This window comes from Mchenga conophoros, linkage group LG12 (genome assembly GCF_057382185.1).
Source record: "Mchenga conophoros isolate Kocher_MC1m ecotype Shallow Benthic linkage group LG12, M_conophoros_male_GT1.1, whole genome shotgun sequence".
Taxonomy (NCBI): Eukaryota; Metazoa; Chordata; class Actinopteri; order Cichliformes; family Cichlidae; genus Mchenga; species Mchenga conophoros.
The window spans coordinates 21,735,982-21,757,847 of NC_140537.1; the positions used below are offsets into that span (position 1 = coordinate 21,735,982).

Consider the following 21,866-nt stretch of genomic DNA (forward strand, 5'->3'; position numbering starts at 1 on the left):
ACATAATTACCCAGCTACATTTCCGAAAGAATGCAAAAGCATTGACATATATTTTTCCTTCCTACGATAGGCCGACGGGCAGGGCAGAGATAGATTTTGGTAGCCCGACTGGAAAAATCTCTAGCCCCGGGACGTCGGGCTAGCGATTTTGCGAGCCCTGTATCTGATTGAGGAATCACTCATCTTTGGAAAAGAGAGTTTATTACAGAGAAATGTCTCTTTCCAAAATAAAAGCTATACTATCCGCTTCTTCTGGGCTATATTCTCAGCAGCATATTAAACATATCAGGTCCCCATAAGGAGAATCCTGTGCTAACGGCTGTCTAAATGACTCGGCTAAAGTTTGTAGCATGCATGCTTGTTGTTTTTGTCTTTGCACTAGGATGATGTCGGCGTAAATGTGCAGTCATATTCGTTGTGTTCCCACTAGTGCTTTCAGGTTAACCTCGTTAAAATGACCTTAACGCCACAACACGGCAAATCTCCGTTAACGAGCTACCCCTGATAGCCCTGTGCATGGAGCTAGACAGCCAACACGTTAACGAGCTAACTGCGCTAACACGCTAGCTCCCACCCATGTAATTGAGCATTGCGTGGCACATCCAACATACTGTTTTACTTTAGTCCATGAGCGCTTACCTTCAGGGTCATACGTCACATGAAAACCAAAATAATTCCAAACGCCAGATCTGAATGAGGGTGGGGGAGGTTCAATTTGCCATGTTGCAAGGAGAGCTTAACTTCTGTCACGCTAGCTTGTCCTGTGCTCTTCCTTCTGACTATGCTGTCTGTGTGGAGCGCTCAGTGGATCTGCGCTCGACAGTGCAGCCTAGGCGGAGTAATCGAACGCAGATTCACTGAGCGCTCCACACAGACAGCATCGTCAGAAGGAAAGTTGATAAAATAAATTACAAATGTTGTATTGTTCGATACATATGCGTACCGAACCGAAAGCACTGTATCGAACGGTTCAATATCGATACGAATATCGTTGCACCCCTAATATATATATATATATATAGACAGACAGCATCGTCAGAAGGAAGAGCGCAGGGCAAGCTAGCGAGACAGAAGTTAAGCTCTCCTTGCAACATGGACCTCCCCCACCCTCATTCAGATCTGGCGTTTGGAATTATTTTGGTTTTCATGTGACGTATGACCCTGAAGGTAAGCGAGTCATGCACTAAAGTAAAACAGTATGTTGGATGTGCCATGCAATGCTCAATTACATGGGTGGGAACTAGTGTGTTAGCGCAGTTAGCTCGTTAACGTGTTGGCCGTCTAGCCCCATGCACGGGGCGATCGGCGGTAGCTCGTTAACGGAGATTTGCCGTGTTGTGGCGTTAAGGTCATTTCAACGAGATTAACCTGAAAGCACTAGTGGGAACACAACGAATATGACTGCACATTTACGCCGACATCATCCTAGTGCAAAGACAAGTGGAAGCAGAAAAAAAACAAGCAAGCATGCTACTAACTTTAGCCGAGTCATTTAGACAGCTGTTAGCACATGATTCTCCTTATATGTTTAATATGCTGCTGAGAATATAGCCCAGAAGAAGCGGATAGTATAGCTTTTATTTCGGAAAGAGACATTTCTCTGTAATAAACTCTCTTTTCCAAAGATGAGTGATTCCTCAATCAGATACAGGGCTCGCAATATCGCTAGCCCGACGTCCCGGGGCTAGATATATCTATATATATATCTAAATATATATATAGGTATGTATATGTATACACACACACACATATGCACCCCAATTTTTCCAATTATTTATTGAAATTCAAGTCATTCAAGTCCAATGAATAACTTGAAAAAAGGTCAGTGGTGACCTGCCCCCACTCTGTTTGCATAAAAGCAGTGGTTGAGCATACTGTGGTATCACACCTTTGTGATCACAATTTACAATAAAAAAATGGAAAAATTGGGGTGTTCTAAATATGTCATTTAATTTGATAATGTTATTATCTAAAGTACTACTTTTGAAGAGTATCAGCAAAAACATTTTACAAAGTGAATTAAATCCTTTTTATCTTTAGTTGCAGAACTTTGAGCATCTACTGCGAGCTATCTACGCACCTCAAAATATTTATTGTGTCCATGTGGACAAAAAAGCACCGGCCTCAGTCTTTGCTGCCATGAATGCCATTACTTCCTGTTTCCCAAATGTGTTCATGGTCAGCAAGACTGTGGATGTGGTCTACGCTGGATGGACACGTGTACAGGCTGATCTTAACTGCATGGCTGATCTCTATAACACCAGTACAACATGGAAATACTTCATCAACCTCTGTGGTCAGGATTTCCCTCTAAAAACTAACTTGGAAATTGTGCAAGCTTTGCGTTCACTGAAAGGAGGTAACAGTTTGGAGTCTGAAGAAATGCCTCAAGGAAAGAAGAGGGTGATGAATGTTTACCAAGTAGTTGATGGACAAATCCAGGTACTTCTTTGGATATTTCTTGTAATGTATGATGTAGCTATTATCCAGAGGTGTGGACTCGAGTCACATGACTTGGACTCGAGTCAGACTCGAGTCATTAATTTTATGACTTTAGACTTGACTTGAAAAAATGTTCTAAGACTTGTGACTTGACTTGGACTTTTACACCAATGACCTGGGACTTGAATTGGACTTGAACCGGTTTACTTGAAAAGACTTGATATTTTACCCCAAATATAAAATTTAACATGCATATTATATAGAGATTGAAAATGTGACGTCATTCACGGGTAGAACCGCAAAGGATTCTGGGAACTCGTGGCAAGAGGTACTAGCGCACGCAGGCTTTCAATTGAAATCAGTTACACAGCGATAAAAAGAAACACAAAAATGTCAAGAAGCCGTTGTATTATTAACTGCAATAGCCGGTCGCATGACAGCCACGGGAAGCCGACGGGTAAAGAGATCAGTTGTTATCGGATTACGTCGTTGAAGAGAAATTGTTCGAGCCATGTTTCCGAAGTAACAAAGAGGCGACTGGATTGCAGCCATTCAAAGATCAAATATAACGTCCCAGAACACTCCAGCTCACAGGTTAGTCTGCTCCAAGCATTTCCACAAAGGTCAGTCTGCTGTTGTAGTTAATGCGTCATTTTCATAACATAATTGGTGATATAGGTTACAAGCAAGTCTGGCGCTGAACAGAAATTGTCGCGCTATGCTCCTTTGTTTATTGTGCATAAATAGTGAATTGTCCTGACACAATATTGTGTTTCGCTTCTGTTATTATGGTACATTGACAAAAACATATACTTTTATTCACAGGGTAAAACAGTTGTTTTGTATCACTAATTGCCCAGTGCGATTACAGCATACAATATTATTGTCACTGCTACATTTCTGTGATGCTACCAGAAATTATTTCCACTACTAATTAATTACCATTGAGCTCAAAGGTCCTATTAATAAACGGTTAACGAATGTGTATTTATGACGACGATTTGTGAGACTGGTAAACTTATGATACGTACGATGGTCTTTACTTTCTACACGGTGCATTTCAAGGTCCTGTACCCATCCGTCGGTAAACTGTACCTGGGCTTGTTGCAGTGACCTGAAGTTACTAAACTTCACGAGTGTATGCACTCACTCCAAGAAGCGTATAATTATAAATATGCATATAAATATGCTAAGATGAGATAGCTGACTTCATCTAACTAGCAAATGTTTTCCAGGCTACGTTGGTGATGCAGTTTTTTTTAATGTGTATGATATTTTTGTCATGCGATTTAAAAGCCAGTCCTACAAGCGCATCCAAGAACAACATGCAGCTTATCTCAGAACTGTTGGTGAAAACTATTCTTGGAGCTAGGTTTAATTGAGCTGCATTTTATAGAGGTGCAATTTCACAATTTGTGTATATTTTCTAAGTTCACTATTTTGTCATGTGTTGAGAAAAACACAGATTTAAAAATTACATGGTCTAATATTTACATTTAGCATATAACTGCAACATGCTTTTTTCGGGTTTTTTTTAAAGACTCGAAAGGACTTGAAATTCAAAATTTCAGACTTGTGACTTTACTTGGACTTTTACACCAGTGACTTGAGACTCGACTCTGACTTGCCTGACATTACTTGAGACTTGACTTGAGACTTGAGGATAAAGACTTGAGACTTACTTGAGACTTGCAAAACAATGACTTGGTCCCACCTCTGCTATTATCAATAGAATATGCACTCACTCAAAGATAATTATAAATATGAGCGTGGTGAAGTTGGGCAGCACGCTAACGTATTTTGTCCCTCTGTGTGCTCATAAGGGTCTGACACTTTCACTGGTTTGATTTTTTTCCTCGTATCTTTTCTTTGACTTTTCATTAAGTCTGTCTTTGTACGGACCGGCATTGTTCTCCTTCGTTTTGTACATACCTTTTTGGGGGGCAAAGAAAAAGCAAGAATTTATTGGAACCGAAGAATGAACGTTTTGCGGTGCTGCAAATGCTTGCATTTGATGCAGGTACTTGGATTGTTTTGCCACGAGTTACCGGCATGCAATGCGCGAAAGTCACGTAGTCTGTCAATCTCTATAGTCTTTGCATTTGTAAAAACCTTCAATTCAGATTGACTTACCATCATATTGTGTGTGAATGTGTGCGTGAATGGGTGGATGACTGGATATGTAAAGCGCTTTGGGGTCCTTAGGGACTAGTAAAGCGCTATATAAATACAGGCCATTTACCATATTAACTTTTCAATTGTCCCAGCCAACAGGAAAAACAAAGGATCCAGCTCCCTTTAATCTGCCCATACTATCAGGAAATGCCTACATTGTGGTCAACCGAGGTTACATTCGCAGTGTGTTGGAAGACGAGCGAATACAGGCCCTCATTGAGTGGGCCAAAGACACCTACAGTCCTGATGAGTTTCTGTGGGCAACAATACAACGAATGCCTGGTGTTCCTGGCTCATCGTGGCCCAACAGTAAATTCGATATTACTGACATGAATGCAATTGTACAGCTCGTGAAGTCGCAGTGGCACGAGGGGTCAGAGCGTTCCTTGCAAGCAGTATACCCAGAATGTAAAGGCCATCATGTCAGATCAATATGTGTGTATGGTGCTGGAGACCTGCAGTGGTTGATTGAACAGCATCACCTTTTTTTGCCAATAAGTTTGATGCAGACAGAGATCCCATTGCTGTCTACTGCTTGGAGAAATATCTGAGACACAAGGCACTGACTGAGTTAGTTTAGGTGAAGTGTTTATTATCTATTATAAATTAATATTAAAAAACTATAAACCCAACCTAACTATAAACATATTCTTTCAATGTTCATTTTAAATTAGCATGCCATTATGTATATTTATATATACTGTAAGCAGACTATCATTGCCATTTTACCATGGCATCTGAGAGGTTCATAACCGAAATCCCAAAAAACTAATTTAAGCATTCCACCTGAGAAAATATTTTAATCCATTTAGTTTATTAGTGCTATTCAAAATTATTTTGGTTTTGGCTGTGATTATAGTTAAGGAAAAAACACAAGGAAAACTTGCAAGAAAGTTGATTGCAGTCTATGTAGAAAAAAAGGCTGGGTGAATTATTTAATTTCCAGAAAAACTACAGCCCTAAACATAAGTCAAACTCACCTCAGTACATGTGACCAAAAATACTCTGAACTATGTGCCTCTGTAGCTTGCATAGGTACAAACAGAAAATATGTACAGTATCAAGATATTCTGTTCAATTACATTCAGTTTTATTTACATAGCATTACCGCAAAAGTTGCAATATTAGAAAGACAACCCCCTATGAGAAAGCACTGGCAACACCAGGAAGGAAAAACTCCTTTTTAACAGGAAGAAATAGAAACAGGCTTAGGGAGGCCTAGCCATCTTCTGTGTTCTGTTAGCACATTCTTTTGTTTGTGTGTGTGCGCGTGTGTGTCACAGTAATTTCAAAGTAAAGTCATGAAACATTTTAGAATTCATTTTAAAATCTTTGTACTGACTAGAGATGGCACGATACCACTTTTTTATGTCCGATACCGATATTATAAATTTGGATATCGGTCGATACCGATATGAATCCGATATAGTGTGTTTTTTAATCATTAAAACTGTTTTTTAATATCTTGCTGCATTTTGTATAAGTTCAAACTCAAGTTTATAAAAAACACACTAAAGCTATTCTGTTATACCTGTATGCAAAAAATACACTGCACCCAAAATATTTCATAGTTCAGCAAAACTGATCAATCTAATAAACTTAAACCATCCTCCCTATTCTGGTATTTTAAAGAGTAAGCAACCTAACTAATAGCGTTGCAAACTCCCAGCTAAAAAAAAATTTAAAAAAAGGGAACCACCCCCCACCTCATGATGCTTAATCGACGTAATCAACTTTAATTTGATGCAGGGTGAAAAAAAATGCACAGAAATGAATTATTTTTCAAGAATAATTAAATAGATTCAACATCTTTCTTCAACAAAATTGCAGACTGCACAGATGGTACCTTCCCAAAGGAAAAAGTACTGTAGCGGGTCAGGGCTGTTCGGGGTTCTGTTTTTACAGTTATGTTTTGTTTATGTTACCATAGTGACGGGTGACGCCCTCTCGCTGCGACGGTGTGTCCTTCCGGGGTCAGAGGGCGCCCTGCGTGTTGTTGTTGTTGTTGCTGTGCTGTGCTGTGCTGTTGCCGCGCTGAGCAGTTAGCTAGTGGCAGTGTTCTCCTGGCAGATGTAAATAAATGGCTGTGCTCCCTGGCTAAGAGGGCGGGGGAGCAAGACCGAACGGAATTCTGTCTCCTCCTTTTATGAGCTCGCCACAGTACTATAGCTTACTAGGGTATATTAGACTTAATAGTTACTACACTCAACAAAAATATAAACGCAACACCTTTGTTACTGCTCCCATTCCCCATGGGATGGACGTAGAGACCTAAAATTCATTCCAGATACACAATATAACCATCCCTCCCAAACAGTGGTCACAAATCAGTCCAAATGTGTGGTAGTGGGCACATCTGCCATATTGAGATAATCCATCCCACCTCACAGGTGTGCCACATCAGGATGCTGATCTGACATCATGAGTAGTGCACAGGTGTACCTCAGACTGCCCACAACAAAAGGCCACCCTGGAATGTGCAGTTTTTTGCGCTATTGGGGGTCTGGGGACCCAGAACCGGTCAGTATCTGGTGTGACCACCATTTGCCTCATGCAGTGCAACACATCGTCGCATGGAGTCTATCAGATTGTCAATTGTGGCCTGTGGAATGTTGGTCCACTCCACTTCAATGGCTGTGCGAGGTTGTTGGATATTCGTGGGAACTGGTACACGCTGTCGTATACGCCGGTCAAGCACATCCCGAACATGCTCAATGGGTGACATGTCCGGTGAATATGCTGGCCATGCAAGAACTGGGACATTCTCAGCTGCCATCTGCCCTGAACAATGTGAACCATGATTCATCCGTGAAGCGCACACCTCTCCAACGTGCCAGACGCCATCGAATGTGAGCATTTGCCCACACAAGTCTGTTACGGCGACGAGCTGGAGTCAGGTCAAGACCCCGATGAGGACGACGGGCATGCAGTTGAGCGTCCCTCAGACGGTTTCTGACAGTTTGTGCAGAAATTGTTTGGTTGTGCAAACCAATTGTTCCAGCAGCTGTCTGGGTGGCTGGTCTCAGACGATCTTGGAGGTGAACCTGCTGGATGTGGAGGTCCTGGGCTGGTGTGGTTACACGAGGTCTGCGGTTGTGAGGCCGGTTGGATGTGCTGCCATATTCTCTGAAACGCCTGTGGAGACGGCTTATGGTTGAGAAATGAACATTCAATGCATGGGCGACAGATCTGGTTGACATTCCTGCTGTCAGCATGCCAATTGCACGCTCCCTCATTGCTTGTGGCATCTGTGGCATTTTGCTGTGAGACAAAACTGCACATTCCAGGGTGGCCTTTTGTTGTGGGCAGTCTGAGGTACACCTGTGCACTACTCATGATGTCAGATCAGCATCCTGATGTGGCACACCTGTGAGGTGGGATGGATTATCTCAATATGGCAGATGTGCCCACTACCACACATTTGGACTGATTTGTGACCACTGTTTGGGAGGGATGGTTATATTGTGTATCTGGAATGAATTTTAGGTCTCTACGTCCATCCCATGGGGAATGGGAGCAAAAACAAAAGTGTTGCATTTATATTTTTGTTCAGTGTATATACAGTAATGGACTTCTATACATTTTACATCAGATTAAAACTTTGGGTGTAAGATTCGGATAATTATTTATTAAAAGCTAGACATTTTAAATGAGAATAAGAAAGAAAAGTATGTCTTTGTGCCCCCTTTTCCCTGTTCATGCCCTATCGGCCCCTCTGGCTAAACTTTGCTAGATCTGCCCCTGCACAGTTACCAGCCGTCAGCTACGTAGAAAAGGATCCTGGTGTAGAAAGTAATATTTACGGAAGCGTAGAGTTGCAACCCAGGCAAAAGAAAAATAGAAGTATATCACGTTATAACGTGAAAAGTTTATTGTTCTAACAAGATACATTTCATGTTTGTACAAAATAATATTTATATTGTACGAACGTGATAATTTTATTGTACGAACGTGATAATTATGTATATTGTAATAACGTGATATTATGTTGTACAATCATATGACCCCCTATGAGCAAGCACTTTGGCGACAGTGGGAAGGAAAAACTCCCTTTTAACAGGAAGAAACCTCCGGCAGAACCAGGCTCGGGGAGGGGCGGCCATCTGCTGCGACCGGTTGGGGTGAGAGAAGGAAGACAGGATAAAGACATGCTGTGGAAGAGAGACAGAGGTTAAAAATGACTCCAAGGTTCCTCACAGCGTTACTGGAGGCCAAGGTAATGCCATCCAGAGTAAGAATCTGGTTAGATACCATATTTCTAAGATTTTCAGGGCCGAGTACAATAACCTCAGTTTTATCTGAATTAAGAAGCAGAAAGTTAGCGGCCATCCAGGTCTTTATGTCTTTAAGACATTCCTGCAGTTTAACTAATTGGTGTGTGTTATCTGGCTTCATGGACAGATAGAGCTGGGTGTCATCAGCATAGCAGTGAAAATGTATGCTATGTCTTCTAATGATACTGCCTAAGGGAAGCATGTATAATGTAAACAGAATTGGTCCTAGCACTGAACCCTGTGGAACTCCATAATTAACCTCAGTGTGTGAAGAGGACTCTCCATTTACATGCACAAATTGGAGTCTATTAGATAGATATGATACAAACCACTGCAGTGCAGTACCTGTAATACCTACACCATGTTCTAATCGCTCTAATAGGATATTATGGTGAACAGTATCGAACGCTGCACTGAGGTCTAGCAGGACAAGCACAGAGATGAGTCCACTGTCAGAGGCCATAAGAAGATCATTTGTAACCTTCACTAAAGCTGTTTCTGTGCTGTGATGAGCTCTGAAACCTGACTGAAACTCTTCAAATAAGCCATTCCTCTGCAGATGATCTGTTAGCTGTTTGACAACTACTCTTTCAAGGATTTTTGATATGAAAGGAAGGTTGGAGATTGGCCTATAATTAGCTAAGACTGCTGGGTCTAGAGATGGCTTTTTGAGTAAAGGTTTAACTACAGCCAGCTTGAAGGCCTGTGGTACATAGTCGATTATTAGAGATAGGTTGATCATATTTAAGATCGAAGAATTAATTAATGGCAGGACTTCTTTGAGCAGTTTTGTAGGAATGGGGTAAAAGACACGTTGATGGTTTGGAGGAAGTAATTAGTGAAGTTAACTCAGAAAGATCAATTGGAGAAAAAGAGTCTAACTTAACATCAATGGTACTAAGAGTAGCTGTAGATAATATTACATCTGTGGGATGATTATTGGTAATTTTTTCTCTAATGATAAAAATTTTATTTGTGAAGAAGTTCATGAAGTCGTTACTAGTTAACGTTAAAGGGATTGTTGGCTCAAAAGAGCTCTGACTTTTTGTCAGCCTGGCTACAGTGCTGAAGAAAAACTTGGGGTTGTTCTTATTTTCTTCAATCAGTGATGAATAGTAAGATGTTCTGGCTTTGCGGAGGGCTTTCTTATAAAGCAGCAAACTATTTCTCCAGGCTAAATGATAATCCTCTAAATTTGTGACACGCCATTTCCTCTCCAGATTACGAGTCATCTGCTTTAGGGTACGTGTTTGAGAATTATACCACGGAGTCAGGTACTTCTGATTAGAGACCTTAGTTTTCACAGGAGCTACAGTATCCAGAGTCGTACGTAGTGAGGAGGTGAAATTATTAACAAGATAATTGACCTCTGTTGGGGTAGCGTTCAGATAGCTGCTCTGCTCTGTGTTGGTACAGGGCATTGAAGATGTTAACATTGGGTGGATTATATTCTTAAACTTAGTTACAGCGCTTTCAGAAAGACATCTACTTTGATAAAGTCTACTCTCCACCGCTGTGTAATCAATTATTGTAAATGTAAATGTTATCAGGAAATGATCAGACAGGAGAGGGTTTTCAGGAAACACTGTTAAATGTTCAGTTTCTATGCCATATGATAAAACAAGATCTAGAGTGTGATTGAAGTGGTGGGTGGGTTCTTTTACATTTTGAGAGAAACCAATTGAGTCTAATAACAGATTAAATGCCATGTTGAGGCTGTCATTTTTAGCATCTACATGGATGTTAAAATCACCCACAATAATTATTTTATCTGAGCTCAGAACTAAATTAGATATAAAGTCTGAGAAATCAGACAGAAACTCTGTGTAAGGCCCAGGTGGACGATAGATGATAACAAGTAAGACTGGTTTCTGAGTTTCACAGCTGGGGCGGACAATGTTAAGCATCATGCTTTCAAATACACTATAGATATTAAAATGAGTTATAATATGGTAATATATATAGTAGTAATATATTGCTATATAATAATATAATAATATATTATAACACTAACTGTTCCAACATTCATCCTCCCCTGTCTCTTCCAGCTCTTCAGTGTCTCTCCCAAGCACGTTATTTATTAAATCACCAAACATTAGCTACAGTTATTTTCGGTTTGTATTGACAGCTTTTACTTGTCTCATTTCTTAAGTACTTTCCCTCTGACAATATTCATATGTGAACAGCCACAAGTTTAGTTGTTTTAAAATTCAAACCAATCATTTTAGAGGTCTGGGAGTTTTGTCACCATTCTTTGCTGAATGAAACAAACCACAAGAGGGTGACTCAGGACCTATCCTTTAACAAACCAGGGCCCTTGTAGAACAGTTTTATAATCTGCAATTTAAAATGTAAACAGTATGATGTCTGGTATTTATTACAAAGTAATATTTTTTCTTAAAATTTAGATTCAACATTTTAATATGAAAATACATTCAAATTGCAAAATACACTCAATGTATAGATCACAGAAAAACATATATTAAGGATCTACAATTTCACAACCCTCCCCCCAGCAATAGCAATGAAAATATTAGTAGTACTCTGTAAACTTTGCTGACATAAAGTGGAAAACTTGGTAACATAACATAATGTTTGGTCGTTGTTAACTGATTTTGTATGCACTGATACGAAAAACCAGTTCAGCCAGTTTTACATTGTTAAGAGATTCCCCTTATCTACTGTATAGCGCTGCTTTACATGTACATTACATAAATTCAAATGAATACTATTTTTATTAACAGGAAGATAACATGCTCTTTGATGGACTCATCTACCTCCTTCTCTATATAACAGATAAGCTCCCGCCCTGTTGTGACTCCAAGTTGTGACTCCAAGCAGTTAAAAATGGAGTGGATGGATTGATGGATGGATGGATCAAAAATAAAGGTATAAAAAATTTAAGTTTATAATAGAAACAGGTTAGAGTCATACAATCCTTTTGTCCTGTTTTCAGATGTATTTACTGTGCGATGACAGTGGCATTTCTTTATGGTGGTGAGAGGAACCCTCTGGCGCTAAAGCGTATCTTTTCAGAATAAAAGCATGTCATTTCAATTAATAGTTGTATACTTATTCCTGCATGCTAGATAAGTTTCACTCTTGGAGTCAAGTCTGCATGGCAATAATACAATAATGGGCAGTTGCCCATTCTATAGAAAAAATATTTCTGTTTGCTATAAGCAAACACCTAACACTAACCCTTGCTATAAGACCTCCTCAGTATGTGGTTATTTAACACACTTTTTTGATGGCTACAGAACCTGAAGTGTGGAAAAGGTTTGTCTGTTTAAAACATTTTTACTCTGAAAAAGGCTGACAGGAAGTCTTCAGTTGGCAGGTGTCTCACCTGTAGGCTCCTTTTAGACCTGAAGAACAAAAAGGTGCCAGGCACGCTTGACACATGGGAAAACTTAGAAGGAGTGCTAGAACAAACTATAAATATAACATAAAAAGGATTGTCTGTGACAAGAAAAATCCCAGGTAGGAAGTATTCCCCATTTTCCTTTTCCTTTTGTATGTTGCCTAAAACTATTGAATTTAAAGTTTAATGTTAGTTGTTGTTCTAAATCCAAGATTTTTCAGTATTGCTCCAGATTAAATTAAATACACTTTTATCAAACTTTTAAAATGGAAATGTTGAATATCAGCTCACAGATTTAGTTTTGAAAATAAACTAAAAGAAGAATTTACATTTAAGTCAAGTCAAGGACATTTTAAACAACTTTAAACAGCCTTAGTTAAACGAAGTGCTGTACAGGATGTACAAAAATAAACTATACATAACATTAACTAAATCTTCTGCTTTGCAAACCTACGGTAAGTGCTCTGACAGGAGTCCAGAGTTTTTGATACTCTTTAAAACAAGTAAAAACATTTTCTAATGTAATCACACCATTTCTTTCCTGTCAAGAGGAGAGCTGCTGCTGATGGCTGATTAGTTCAGATTTAGCCAGTTTACGTCTAATTATGATTGTATATCTCTAAGAAAGTTCACCAGTGCCTGAATAGAAGCATAGGTGTTGATTTGCATAGGTAAATATATCAGTAGTCATCTGCACAGCAATGAAAGCAGATATTATGCCTTTCAGAAACTGACCCCGAGGGAAGCATATAAAAAGAAGCGAATGGGGGAAAAGCTTAGTTTTACTGGCCTATACTAGAAGAAGAAAGAAGATAAAAGAAAGAAGAAATGATGAACACTTTTATCTACAAATAGTAGAAAATATTTAAAAAACCAAAATGTTTATCTGAAATAGAATACGTGGCATATCTTTTTCCTCTGAGTCATTTCTGGTTGCAGAAATGTTAGTAAAATAGTGAATAGAATGTAGTTGCAGAACAAAGTTTAGCATTTTTGCTATTTTGTGTTACGAAATTCAAAAAGGATATGTTAGGTGAAAATAAAACATACAGTTCTATTTAATACTTCACAAATGCTCGAAAAAGGGAAAGAAAGCTGCTCACTGACTTTCTGTAGGAAAAACATCTTAGAGCTCATATTAGAGCTCAACCACCAAGTGTGGTTCAATTTCTTACTCTTAAAACCCCCAAATTACTATCCAAAATATACAGAATGCTTTCTAAAACAGATGAATCAATATCACTTCCTATTGCAAAATGGGAAGCGGATTTATCAGTTAACTTGGACCTAAACTTCTGGTCTCAGATTTGCTTAAAAACCTTTCATCTAATTAGAAATCCCAGTCTTCAATTAATTCAATACAAAATATTACATAGAGTGCACTATACAGGTCATCGGATGTTCAAGATGGGCTTTACGTCTACCAACAACTGCTCACACTGCCAAACCAATTTACCGGACAATTATATCCACGCTCTTTGGTTCTGTCCACCAGTTCACAAGTTTTGGCGCGAAATATGTGAAGACTTATCAAAGTGTCTGAAATGTAACATTCCAACTTCCCCCTTAGTGTGTTTGTTGGGCAGCTTAGATAATGTCACTTCAGAAAAGAATATCGCCCATATGGTTTTCACTGCCCTATGCATAGCCAAGAAAACAGTCCTCATGAACTGGAAACATAAAAATAATCTTAATTCTAACCAATATAGAAATTATCTATTAGATTACATTAGTCTTGATACAGCCTCTGCCACCACATCAGATCAATTGCTCTGGGCTCCTTTGATCAGCTCCATCACCTAGTGGGGGTGGAGGGGTCTTAGTTTGGTCCCGCCTTCACTGTTGTGATTGGTGTGGGGGTAGGGACAGGCCTAGGGCGTCGGGGGGTTCCCCGGAGGCATCTTCCTTGGGGGGCTCAACCCGGGGTAGCGGTCATGTCCGGTTAGGGGCTCTGTTGGCTCTCAGGTGACTGTTTCCTCGTGGCTGCGTGCAGCGGGGCTAGGGGAGGGTCTGTGCTGACGGACGTGGGTTACTGACCTGGTAGCCTGGCTGCCCCTGGGTGGGTCCGGGATGGGCTTGAGGTTCTGGGGGCGCTCCATCTCTGGGCTGGGGCCCTGGCCGGGCCTCGGGGGCTTGGGTCCTGGTTGGTGTGTTGCCGGGGTTGTGGGCGGGTGGGTGCATGGGGGCCCAGCCCTGGCGCAGGGTGCCGCCGGTGCGTCGAGCCACCTGGGGGGCTCTTCAACTGGTGGGGGAGATTGTCACATCTTGCAGGAGCTTTCCTCTTCTCAGGAACTCTCTCTGCAGGAAGGGGAGATACAGGAGAGGTGGAGGAAGATCTCAGCCTGGGTGTCTATTGTCCTATGTAGTGTGGAAGATGAGTGGATGGTGGGGTGGGTGCAGTTTTCTCTGTGGTGGGGTTGGGTGGACTGTCCCGGGTTCTGTGGGGCCGGGAGGCGCTGCTGCACTGGGCCCTGGTCTGGATGGGCCTGGGCCCCCTTTCCCTGGCGGGTCGCGGAGTATGGGGGTGCCTACTGGGGTCAGCGGGGGAGCTGGCCCCAGGGAGGGGTCACTTGCCCCTCCCTTCCTTCCCTCCCCATCTCCAGCTGCCTCCCTCTTCCCGCTCCACCACAACCACCCACACATGCAGGGCCTTGGAGTAGGGGTGTGTCACCAGGGTGCAGAGGAGGCTACCCCCCCCCCCCCCCCTCTGTCCCCTTCTGGCTGCCTCTACCTCAATTTTATCCCACAACTTAGACATTCACATTACTCACTCTCATTACACATACATACATGATCTTGGGGGTGGGCACGCTACACGGACTCCAAAAGACCATCAGGGTGTACACCTCACCCCTGGCGTTGTTGCCCACCCCTCAATTTTAAATACACGTAGACATTGAGGGCTAGCAGGAGGGACTATGCGCTTACCTGCTGCTCTCTGGCAGGTAGCTCCATGCCCTCCTGGGTTTTAAATGCACCTTAGAACACACATGCATCAACACTACAATGAGCGGGTGGAGGGAGGTTTGGAGTCTTCTCCCACCCCCATTCTCTGCGGCCTGCTGGAGCGGGGAGGCTAGGAGGAGGAGTTGGCCGTCCGACTGCGGTCTGGAGTGTGGGGCCTCCCTGCTGCTGCGGAGTCGGGGCGGTCTGCCTCTCCCCACCGCAGGGAAAAGGGTAACACCACCTGGGTCTGGGTGCAGTTCCCCCCTCCAGGGGCAAGGGTACCTAGACCCGGTTCGTAGAGTACGCTTGGGGAGTGTGATCGTGTGTACAACGTCTCTTTATGTCTGTCTCCACGTTGGTTGAGTGTGGAGTAAGTGCATATGAGAGCATGAGGGTGGGAATGGATGTTTGTGTCTGTGTGTGCCTGTATGTCTGTGTCTATATGTCAGGTTGGGTGTCAGGCGCCACCTCTCCGGGGACATCTCAGGCCCTCCAAAGTTTGGAGGTCTATCTCCACCCACCACCACTTCCCCTGCCAGTGGCGGACTCCCTCAGACATCGGTGCGTTGGTGGTTCTTTGTGTCTGGGGATGGGCATCCAGGTACACACCGGCTCACTCCTTGGCGGCCGCTTATCGGGGCCTGGAGCCTGGGGCTCGCTCGGGCCACTTCGGAGGTGGGGTGCCCCCGGCCTCTCGGCCTGGGGCTCGGTCACTCAGGCGCTGCTGGCTGCCGGCGGAGCTCACGGGCGCGTCACTGCAACCCCCCCTGGCTTCTGCTCCGCGGCTGCTGAGTGAACCCTCATCTGGGACTCTCCTCAGCTCTTTCTGGGACAGTGGTGCGGCTGCCCCTCTGTTGGTCTTCCTTGGTCTCTTGTGTTCTGGGGGCCTCTGGATGTCTGGAGTTTTGATCTCCTCCATACCTGCTTCATGCCCTGGAGGACGGGGCTGTGGCCCCCCCACACCCTCTAGCAGATCATTACATGAAGGAACCTTTTAAAAAAAACAAGCGCGTCCATGCTCACAGGTGTACACACGGGTGATCACACCCACAAACTACACCCTTTTTGGCTCCTACCTCAAACCACACAGTGTTTTCTGTTGATCTTATGTGCTGCACAATAATGTTTAATATTTAGTATTTACTGTCATATTCCCATATATCATTGTGATGTTGTTTATTCTATTACTCTTGTTCTCTTCTGCTTGTTTTCTTTTTTCTTTCTCAACAGTTGATCCAGGTGATCGATAGATGCATTTTCTTTTTCTTTTTTTTTTTCTGCCCGTTCTGTTTGTTTTTGTTTTTTGCCCTTCTCCCTCTTCTCAGCTGTTTCTCTGTCCCTCTTTCTTTCTCCCCTTCTTTCCTCCAGTCAAGTCTGTCCCGTATTCAGCAAGTGAAAATAAAATAAACAATAAAAGGTGAATCAAATGGACCATTATGGCAAGGCTGGGATGGTCAATTTGGTAAAGTAAATCCATTGGGCATCTTTCTTTGCCTTTAGACAATAATTCTGATGGCAAAAGAGCCAAACGGGACAGGCAAAAAATAAATAAATAAATAAATAAAATAAGGAAAAATATCTTAGAGCTCATATTTTGCTCCCACACAAAACACAAACAACTTTTAAAAAGCTAAAATACATTTTTTTTATTGTTGTAAGTTGAAGTGTATTTCATTTGGATGCTATCTATCTTAATTTCATCTCTTCGTTCCAGGTTGTCATAATGGATGGACTGATCTGCCCCTTATCATAAATTCTTATCAACATATCAACATATTAGCAAACATTAATCATTATATTTATTTTATGATTTCATAGATGTCTGTCTGACATTTTTTGCAGCTCTCACACACTTTAATATTGTTGTATTTCAGATTCTCCTCTTATTGTAAATAATGTGGTTCCTAAAACGAGGCTGGCGGCTACAATTATTACAGTTCATCGCTGTACTGGGATCACTATGGATGCTTTCACTACTTATTCCACTGAAAAGAGGTAGACGTACTGCCTACATTCTCAGGTATCAATGGCAAGAGTACACCAATATTGATGAGAGCCCAGAGAAAGTTTGCAACTGCTCAGCGATCCTGCAGGGAGAGAAGGAGGCATTGCTGAAAGCAAAATTACTGACCATCACCAAAGACTTCCAGAAGATTATTCAGATCTCTGATGAGTATTATATCAATGCAACCAAAGACTGCAGGTTTGTGCTTTAAATCACAGGTTTCACTAATTACCTCTTAGTAACGATTTAAATATATGGAATTTAAAAGCAACATTGCGTCTTCAAAATTTTGAATTTACAGTGAATTCAAGATGAGGAGGAAATATATAACTTTCCCATTAAGCAAGGAAGAAGAGGACTTTCCACTAGCTTACTCTATGGTTGTCCATCACAAGGTATGTTTTTTCTCTAATTTTGCAGTGGTCAAATTGGGAATTGATAAAATTCATAATGCTTAACATCTTTATTAGATTACATATACATATATATATATATACTGTATATGCAACTTGAATAACAGATTCACCCAATCGGATTAAACTGTTTATTTGTCACACTGGTGATCTTGGTGTTTTATAATTTCATATTATAATGGATATGTCACATTTCTGCTTTAGTTTTGATCATTCATTAAATAACCGTTAAAGCGTTCAATAAACCAACCAGGCAAAAACATTTCTCAAAGAGAACTAAAGTGTTTTATCTTTAGGTGCAGAACTTTGAGCGACTACTGCGAGCTATCTACACACCTCAAAATATTTATTGTGTCCATGTGGACAAAAAAGCACCGGCCTCAGTCTTTATTGCCATCAATGCCATTACTTCCTGTTTCCCAAATGTGTTCATGGTCAGCAAGACTGTGGATGTGGTCTACGCTGGATGGACACGTGTACAGGCTGATCTTAACTGCATGGCTGATCTCTATAACACCAGTACAACATGGAAATACTTCATCAACCTCTGTGGTCAGGATTTCCCTCTAAAAACTAACTTGGAAATTGTGCAAGCTTTGCGTTCACTGAAAGGAGGTAACAGTTTGGAGTCTGAAGAAATGCCTCAAGGAAAGAAGAAGAGGGTGATGAATGTTTACCAAGTAGTTGATGGACAAATCCAGGTACTTCTTTTGGATATTTTTTATAATGTATGATGTAGCTATTATCAATTCTCTTTGCTATTCTAAAAACCTTCAACTCAGACTGACTCCCCATCATGTTAACTTTTCAATTGTCCCAGCCAATAGGAAAAACAAAGGATCCAACTCCCTTCAATCTCCCTATACTATCAGGAAATGCCTACATTGTGGTCAACCGAGGTTACATTCGCAGTGTGTTGGAAGACAAGCGAATACAGGCCCTCATTGAGTGGGCCAAAGACACCTACAGTCCTGATGAGTTTCTGTGGGCAACAATACAACGAATGCCTGGTGTTCCTGGTTCAACATGGCCCAACCGTAAATTTGACATCACAGACATTAATGCAATTGCACGGATGGTGAAGTGGCGTATGCATGAGGGGTCAGAGGATTCTCTGCAAGCAGTATACCCAGAATGTAAAGGCCATCATGTCAGATCAATATGTGTGTATGGTGCTGGAGACCTGCAGTGGTTGATTGAACAGCATCACCTTTTTGCCAATAAGTTTGATGCAGACAGAGATCCCATTGCTATCTACTGCTTGGAGAAATATCTGAGACACAAGGCACTGACTGAGTTAGTTTAGGTGAAGTGTTAATTATCTATTATAAATGACAATTCTATTAGATACTAAAACTATGAACACATTCTTGGATAGCATTGGATCATAATTGTCATGTGGAGATAGATGTGTTATGAAAGTTGAGGATGTACGTAAAATATTAATTTCATTATAGGTTTTTTTTAAACTCTGCACGTCTTTTAATGTTTATTAAAAATTTAATTACAATTACCTATATTTATATTTCAGCAGACAAACGTTACTAATCTAGCATGGCGTGTGAAAGTTTCATAACCCAATGGAAAAACTCCTTGTGGCTTGCATAGATACAAATACGAAATATTATTAGTTTCGAAATATTCTGTAAATTCAATTTTATTTACATGACCTTAAATCACAATAACGGTTGCCAATATTATAGAAACAACCCCAACAATCAGATGACAGCCTAAGAGTGAGCTCATGGGAACATTTTTAACAGGAAGAAACAGCCTTAGGAAGGGGTGGCCAACAGCTACGTCTGATTAGGGTGTGAAAGGAAGGAGACAGAGACAGAGATTGAGAATGAATACCATGTACGCCATAAAGAAAGATGTACAAATAAATAAAAGTGATATGATCTAACCTAACTCTCTAAATAATAGACACAGTAAGAATAACTGTCTTGCATTCATGCATGCATACACACACACACACGCACGCACATATGTTCAGTACTAGCACACTTCCCTGATTTTGGGTGTGCGTGTCAGAGTAATTTCAAACTAAAAGCATTACAAACAACTTCTGTTACAGAACAATACAACTCTGCTACTTTATTCTTACAGTGACATAAGGGGTGACAACACTGTAAACACTTAATATAAATATTGACTGAGGGTTAGGGAGTGCAACATAATGTGAAACATTGCTGTATATGAGTGACCCACACCTTCATAATTTCAGCTGGTGTCGTCAAAGTATTTGGATGTTCAAACACAAATGTAAGACAGCACACAAGAATTAATATAACAAAAAACATCACCAAATAACATACTGAATTTATTTTGTTTTTTAATTTCTGTATTACATGTATAAAGACAAATACTTCATCTATATTGAATTTTAATTAGTAAGTGGCATCAGGTGACATAATTTAATTTAAAAATTATTCAATAAATTTCTTTAAACTAAATTACATCTCCTGTAAGCTTACTGTGCCTTCTGCTCATTTTTGTTGTTTTTTAGATGGGATGGTGGTACTACTCAAGAGCATCACTGTGGCTTTTGAAAATGCGCTATTATAATAACCCAGAGTTAATTATCAATACATATTTGTTGTCAACACATGTTTGGTACAAGCCAATAACAAGACAATCTGAGCTGCATGGTTGAAATAAAAGATGAAGTAAAAGAAAACAAACGTGGAACATAATCAAGTGCTGAGAGTACTGTATTACAGTATAAAGCGTTTTCCTTCAGCACACCACAGTCTCTGCAACACAACCATAGTATTACTGTATATTCAACACGCTCAGATCTGAATTGGATTTTTCTATTTTTTTCTCTTCAGGGAGAAAAGAAGAAAGGCAGCAGCCAAATAACTTACAACACAGCTGAGGTCCCCTTGTGAGAGGGAAATAAAGAAGGAAAAGAAATGAATGAGACTTATTCACAGTAAAACATTGTCGCATGGGTGTGACTTATTTACAGACTGTTTGACTTAAACTGATTTTCACCATGTCAAAGAAATATTTGGTGAATGAGATGTCAAATTCAAAACTTTGAAAAAAAGTACGTTTTATATAGCAGGTCAGCAATAAATATGACATTTAATCAAAATACAGAAGGCTAATCTGTTGTGTTTGGATGTTGTATAGTCTGGAAAGGTTATGTAAAGCTGTTTAACATTACCATTAAATATCTTGGGTTCTACTATTACATCATCATCATCATCATCATTACAGATGAACTACTTCTCATGTTGGCATCCTGTTTGACTGGAACAAACACATTTTCTTTTTCCTCCTCCTTCTTCTTCTTCTTCTTCTTCTTCTAATGTGGACAAACATTTCCTGGTTTGAAATGGGAGCAGCTTTACTCTATTAAATGGAAGCAGTGGAATACTTACATATCACTTACTTTGGTGCTCTTTCCTGCAATTCTGTGTGGAGAGCAAAAGTAAGTGAGGCACTATACTGTCAGTAGATGTGGGAAAAAAACAGGATTAAATGACAAAAAGAAAAACAAGGTGAGAATTCAAGATCAAAGCAAGGTACTGCAGTACATGGGGTGTAACAGTTTTTCTAAAATGAGTCAATATTTGACACTTAAACAAGAGAATAGATAAGAAGTGGTGTTAAGCGGTCTTTTACAGAAAGGCAAGCAGAGATGACAATATGCACACTAACAAACACTCCTTCATCCTTCATTTCCCTGTTTAACAAGATAACATTTTTAAAACAAGCCATTTTTGCTGTCTGTCTGTACTCTACGTGGACGTCTTTACTTTCCTGCACTCCTTCCTGCATGAAGAATGCTACAATAATATTACTACACCTCACCACACATAAAATTTTCAATTTAATTGCACATAAAATTTAGTGGCTGTCCTGTGAGGACCATATATCTATTGAAAAATTGTTGTTCATCAGCTCAGAAACACAGGCCTACATCTTGATTTTCAAAGAACATTAAAATATATGAAACCTTTTTTAAATCAGCTAAATCATCAAGTCCATTTGTTCACTTTATTAGTTTCGTTTGCAGTTATTTCATTAATATAATTCATTAATCATTTTATTTAAACCTAACATTGATATTATGAGGCGCACACATAATAGCATTGTGTGGTTTTTCTAAAAATGTTTTCTGTTATATTAATTATGTTTCTCTTTCTCTGAGTTACCTGGTTTGGGGCGGTGGCTGTTTCCTGTCTAGGGCAAAAGGCGTGGCTGAGGATGAGAACAAAATGCCTGCTCAGCAG

At 40.6% G+C, this 21,866-nt stretch overlaps 1 protein-coding gene and 1 pseudogene across 2 annotated transcripts; both read left to right on the top strand.

Annotated features, from left to right (window-relative positions):
* The first annotated feature begins 1,034 nt into the window (after positions 1-1,034).
* LOC146562615 (beta-1,3-galactosyl-O-glycosyl-glycoprotein beta-1,6-N-acetylglucosaminyltransferase-like) lies at positions 1,035-5,197 on the top strand (annotated as a pseudogene).
* A 3,466-nt stretch (positions 5,198-8,663) lies between these two features.
* On the top strand, positions 8,664-20,540 carry LOC146562616 (beta-1,3-galactosyl-O-glycosyl-glycoprotein beta-1,6-N-acetylglucosaminyltransferase-like). Of its 2 annotated transcripts, XM_085293136.1 has the most exons (7): positions 8,664-8,833; positions 11,688-11,780; positions 17,076-17,404; positions 17,508-17,601; positions 17,916-18,320; positions 18,440-18,656; positions 20,454-20,540. In XM_085293136.1, exons 3-7 carry the CDS (start codon positions 17,097-17,099, stop codon positions 20,498-20,500), a joined length of 1,071 nt encoding a protein of 356 aa, XP_085149262.1. In that variant the 5' UTR covers positions 8,664-8,833; positions 11,688-11,780; positions 17,076-17,096; the 3' UTR covers positions 20,501-20,540. The 2 variants fall into 2 exon arrangements, with proteins under 2 accessions (XP_085149262.1, XP_085149261.1); XM_085293135.1 differs by lacking the exon at positions 20,454-20,540 and having other exon boundaries at positions 18,440-20,007.
* The last annotated feature ends 1,326 nt before the right edge of the window (positions 20,541-21,866 follow it).

Coding starts and splice junctions, on each gene's coding strand:
- LOC146562616 (XM_085293135.1), top strand. CDS start 17,097: ATGTGGTTCCTAAAACGAGGCTGGCGGCTACAATTATTACAGTTCATC. Junction 17,602..17,915: donor CTATGGTTGTCCATCACAAG/GTATGTTTTTTC, acceptor TTTTATCTTTAG/GTGCAGAACTTTGAGCGACT. Junction 18,321..18,439: donor TAGTTGATGGACAAATCCAG/GTACTTCTTTTG, acceptor CAATTGTCCCAG/CCAATAGGAAAAACAAAGGA.